This window comes from Petromyzon marinus, chromosome 52, assembly GCF_048934315.1.
Source record: "Petromyzon marinus isolate PM22_M1 ecotype Great Lakes invasive population chromosome 52, UKy_Petmar_22M1.pri1.0, whole genome shotgun sequence".
NCBI lineage: Eukaryota > Metazoa > Chordata > Hyperoartia > Petromyzontiformes > Petromyzontidae > Petromyzon > Petromyzon marinus.
The window spans coordinates 11,398,532-11,402,023 of NC_133718.1; the positions used below are offsets into that span (position 1 = coordinate 11,398,532).

Here is a 3,492-nt window from a genome sequence, read left to right on the forward strand (position 1 = left end):
TGGCGATGGTGATTATCTCTGGCCTCTCTCTCGCCCCGCGCCCCATCACTCATCCCCCTCAGCCTTAATGAGCGCGCAGCGGGGAGTGCGGGCAGAGTGGAGGGAGTTGGCCGCGGTGGTTAGCAGGGGGGGGAGCAGTCGAGAGGAGGGGGCGATGAGGGGAGGGAGTGAGGCAGAGAATGAGTAACGAGATGAGGTGATGATGGTAGAGGTGATGAGGGGAGAGGCGATGTGATGAAAGACGAGGTGATGAGGGGAATAGTGATGAGGAGAGAGGTAATGAGGGAGAGGTGATGAGGGAGAGCCGATGTGATGAAAGACGAGGTGATGAGGGGAATAGTGATGAGGGGAATAGTGATGAGGAGAGAGGTGATGAGGGAGAGGTGATGAGGGAGACGTGATGAGGGGAAGGTTGATGAGGGGGAGATGATCGGAGAGGCGATGTAATGAATGACGAGGTGATGAGGGGAATAGTGACGAGGGGAGAGGTGATGAGGGGAGACGTTCATGTTGGAATAAGTGATGAGGGAAGAGGTGATGAGGGGAATAGCGAGGTGATGAGGGGATGAGCGGAAGAGTGAAGAGTGGAAGGGTGATGAGGAGGGTGATGAGGGGAAGGTGATGAGGGGAGAGGGAAGGGTGATGAGGGGAAGGGTGATGAGGGCAGAGGTGATGTGATGAAGGACGAGGTGGTGAGGGGTGATGAGGGGAAGGTGATGAGGGGAGACGTTGACGTTGGGAGAAGTGATGAGGGAAGAGGTGATGAGTGGAAGGGTGATGAGGAGGGTGATGACGAAGACGTGATGAGGGAAGAGGTGATGTGATGAAGGGTGATGAGAGGAATAGTGACGAGCGAGAGGGGAAGTGTGAGAAAATGGGCGCGGAGGGGGAATGGATAACGAGGTGAAGTAGTTGAGCAGACGGGGAATTAAGCGTTAATAGACCAGTGGAGATGATGATGGTGATGATGATGGAGACGGGAATGTGTGTGTGTGAACACAAAGAGCTGCTGGGTCCCATAAGACCCTTGTCGTAGCCCTGGGACCCCTCGCAGCCCCGGGACCCCTCGCAGCCCCGGGACCCCTCGCAGCCCCGGGACCCCTCGCAGCCCCGGGACCCCTCGCAGCCCCGGGACCCCTCGCAGCCCCGGGACCCCTCGCAGCCCCGGGACCCCTCGCAGCCCCGGGACCCCTCGCAGCCCCGGGACCCCTAGCAGCCCCGGGACCCCTCGCAGCCCCGGGACCCCTCGCAGCCCCGGGACCCCTCGCAGCCCCGGGACCCCTCGCAGCCCCGGGACCCCTCGCAGCCCCGGGACCCCTCGCAGCCCCGGGACCCCTCGCAGCCCCGGGACCCCTCGCAGCCCCGGGACCCCTCGCAGCCCCGGGACCCCTCGCAGCCCCGGGACCCCTCGCAGCCCCGGGACCCCTCGCAGCCCCGGGACCCCTCGCAGCCCCGGGACCCCTCGCAGCCCCGGGACCCCTCGCAGCCCCGGGACCCCTCGCAGCCCCGGGACCCCTCGCAGCCCCGGGACCCCTCGCAGCCCCGGGACCCCTCGCAGCCCCGGGACCCCTCGCAGCCCCGGGACCCCTCGCAGCCCCGGGACCCCTCGCAGCCCCGGGACCCCTCGCAGCCCCGGGACCCCTCGCAGCCCCGGGACCCCTCGCAGCCCCGGGACCCCTCGCAGCCCCGGGACCCCTCGCAGCCCCGGGACCCCTCGCAGCCCCGGGACCCCTCGCAGCCCCGGGACCCCTCGCAGCCCCGGGACCCCTCGCAGCCCCGGGACCCCTCGCAGCCCCGGGACCCCTCGCAGCCCCGGGACCCCTCGCAGCCCCGGGACCCCTCGCAGCCCCGGGACCCCTCGCAGCCCCGGGACCCCTCGCAGCCCCGGGACCCCTCGCAGCCCCGGGACCCCTCGCAGCCCCGACCCCCTCCCGCCCACGGGGACTCGAGTCACGAGCCTCTTTCGCCCCCTGGCGCCCAGACCTCGTCACTGCCTCGGCGGGGTTCAATGGAGGGTCACGGCGAGGGCGACGAGGGAGTGCAGCACTGTGGAGTGCGTTCGGGCGAGACTAATTGTTCATTAGCCACGGTCAATCCACTGCTGGATGAAAGCTTTCGTAAGTCGTCGCCACCCCTTCACGCCCCCACCCCCGAGGATGCATTTCATCCTCGCTCCTGCACGCGAGCTGATTCCGTTGCTCCATTCTGGCCTGTGCACGACATCTCGAGCGAGTTCCATCCTTTGGCTGCCGCGCCGTTCTTAGTCTCGACCATCCTTGATGTGAGTGGAGTTTGTATGTTCGCTCTCCGTTCTGCAGCGTGTGAGTGTGTGGAGTGAGTGAGTAACACTCTGTAGAGTGTGTGTGAGGGTGAGTGTGAGTGAGTAACACTCTGTAGAGTGTGAGTGGAGTGAGTAACACTCTATAGAGCGAGTGTAACACTCTGTAGAGTGTGAGTGAGTAACACTCTATAGAGTGTGAGTGAGTAGAGTTTGGATGTTTGTCTGTCTCCCCCTGGGTTTCTTCCAGCTCCTCCGATTTCCCCTCAGAGCTAAACCCACAACAGACACGCAGACAGCCTGACTGCTGTTGCCCAAAGAACATCCGCAATGCTGACTAATAACAACTCCCGGCACATCACTCAGTTGGGATCACGTGCAAACTTGGGAGAGGACCCTCTTGGAACTGACCAGCCCACGCTGTACGCATGTGAACAAGGGATTCGTGGATCACCGGATCGCAGCCTCCTGCAGTCTAAATTAAAGATTCGGATTCTCTTTAAAGATAAAATGTTGATACTCGGTGAGGCTCTCCTAGGTAAACAAGCGGTAATAATTTATTATTTATTTTGTTTTACCAGGTGAGGCCCACGGAGCTACAGCGAGGGAAAAAAGTATTTGATCTCCTGCTGATTTTGTACGTTTGCCCACTGACAAATAAATGATCAGTCTATAATTTTAATGGTAGGTGTATTTGAACAGTGAGAGACAGAATAACAACAACAAAATCCAGAAAAACGCATGTCAAAAATGTTATAAATTGATTTGCATTTTAATGAGGGAAATAAGTATTTGACCCCCTCTCAATCAGAAAGATTTCTGGCTCCCAGGTGTCTTTTATACAGGTAACGAGCTGAGATTAGGAGCCCACTCTTAAAGGGAGTGCTCCTAATCTCAGCTTGTTACCTGTATAAAAGACACCTGTCCACAGAAGCAATCAATCAATCAGATTCCAAACTCTCCACCATGGCCAAGACCAAAGAACTCTCCAAGGATGTCAGGGACAAGATTGTAGACCTACACAAGGTTGGAATGGGCTACAAGACCATTGCCAAGCAGCTTGGTGAGAAGGTGACAACAGTTGGTGCGATTATTCGCAAATGGAAGAAACACAAAAGAACTGTCAATCTCCCTCGGCCTGGGGCTCCATGCAAGATCTCACCTCGTGGAGTTGCAATGATCATGCGAACGGTGAGGAATCAGCCCAAAACTAC

General features: G+C 59.4%; 1 protein-coding gene across 1 annotated transcript; it reads left to right on the top strand.

Moving 5' to 3' along the window:
- The first annotated feature begins 264 nt into the window (after positions 1 to 264).
- LOC142931295 (uncharacterized) lies at positions 265 to 2,954 on the top strand. Its single transcript, XM_076075035.1, has 3 exons — positions 265 to 276; positions 1,235 to 2,117; positions 2,860 to 2,954. The coding sequence occupies exons 1-3, from the start codon at positions 265 to 267 to the stop codon at positions 2,898 to 2,900; spliced, it is 936 nt and encodes a 311-aa protein (XP_075931150.1). The 3' UTR covers positions 2,901 to 2,954.
- The last annotated feature ends 538 nt before the right edge of the window (positions 2,955 to 3,492 follow it).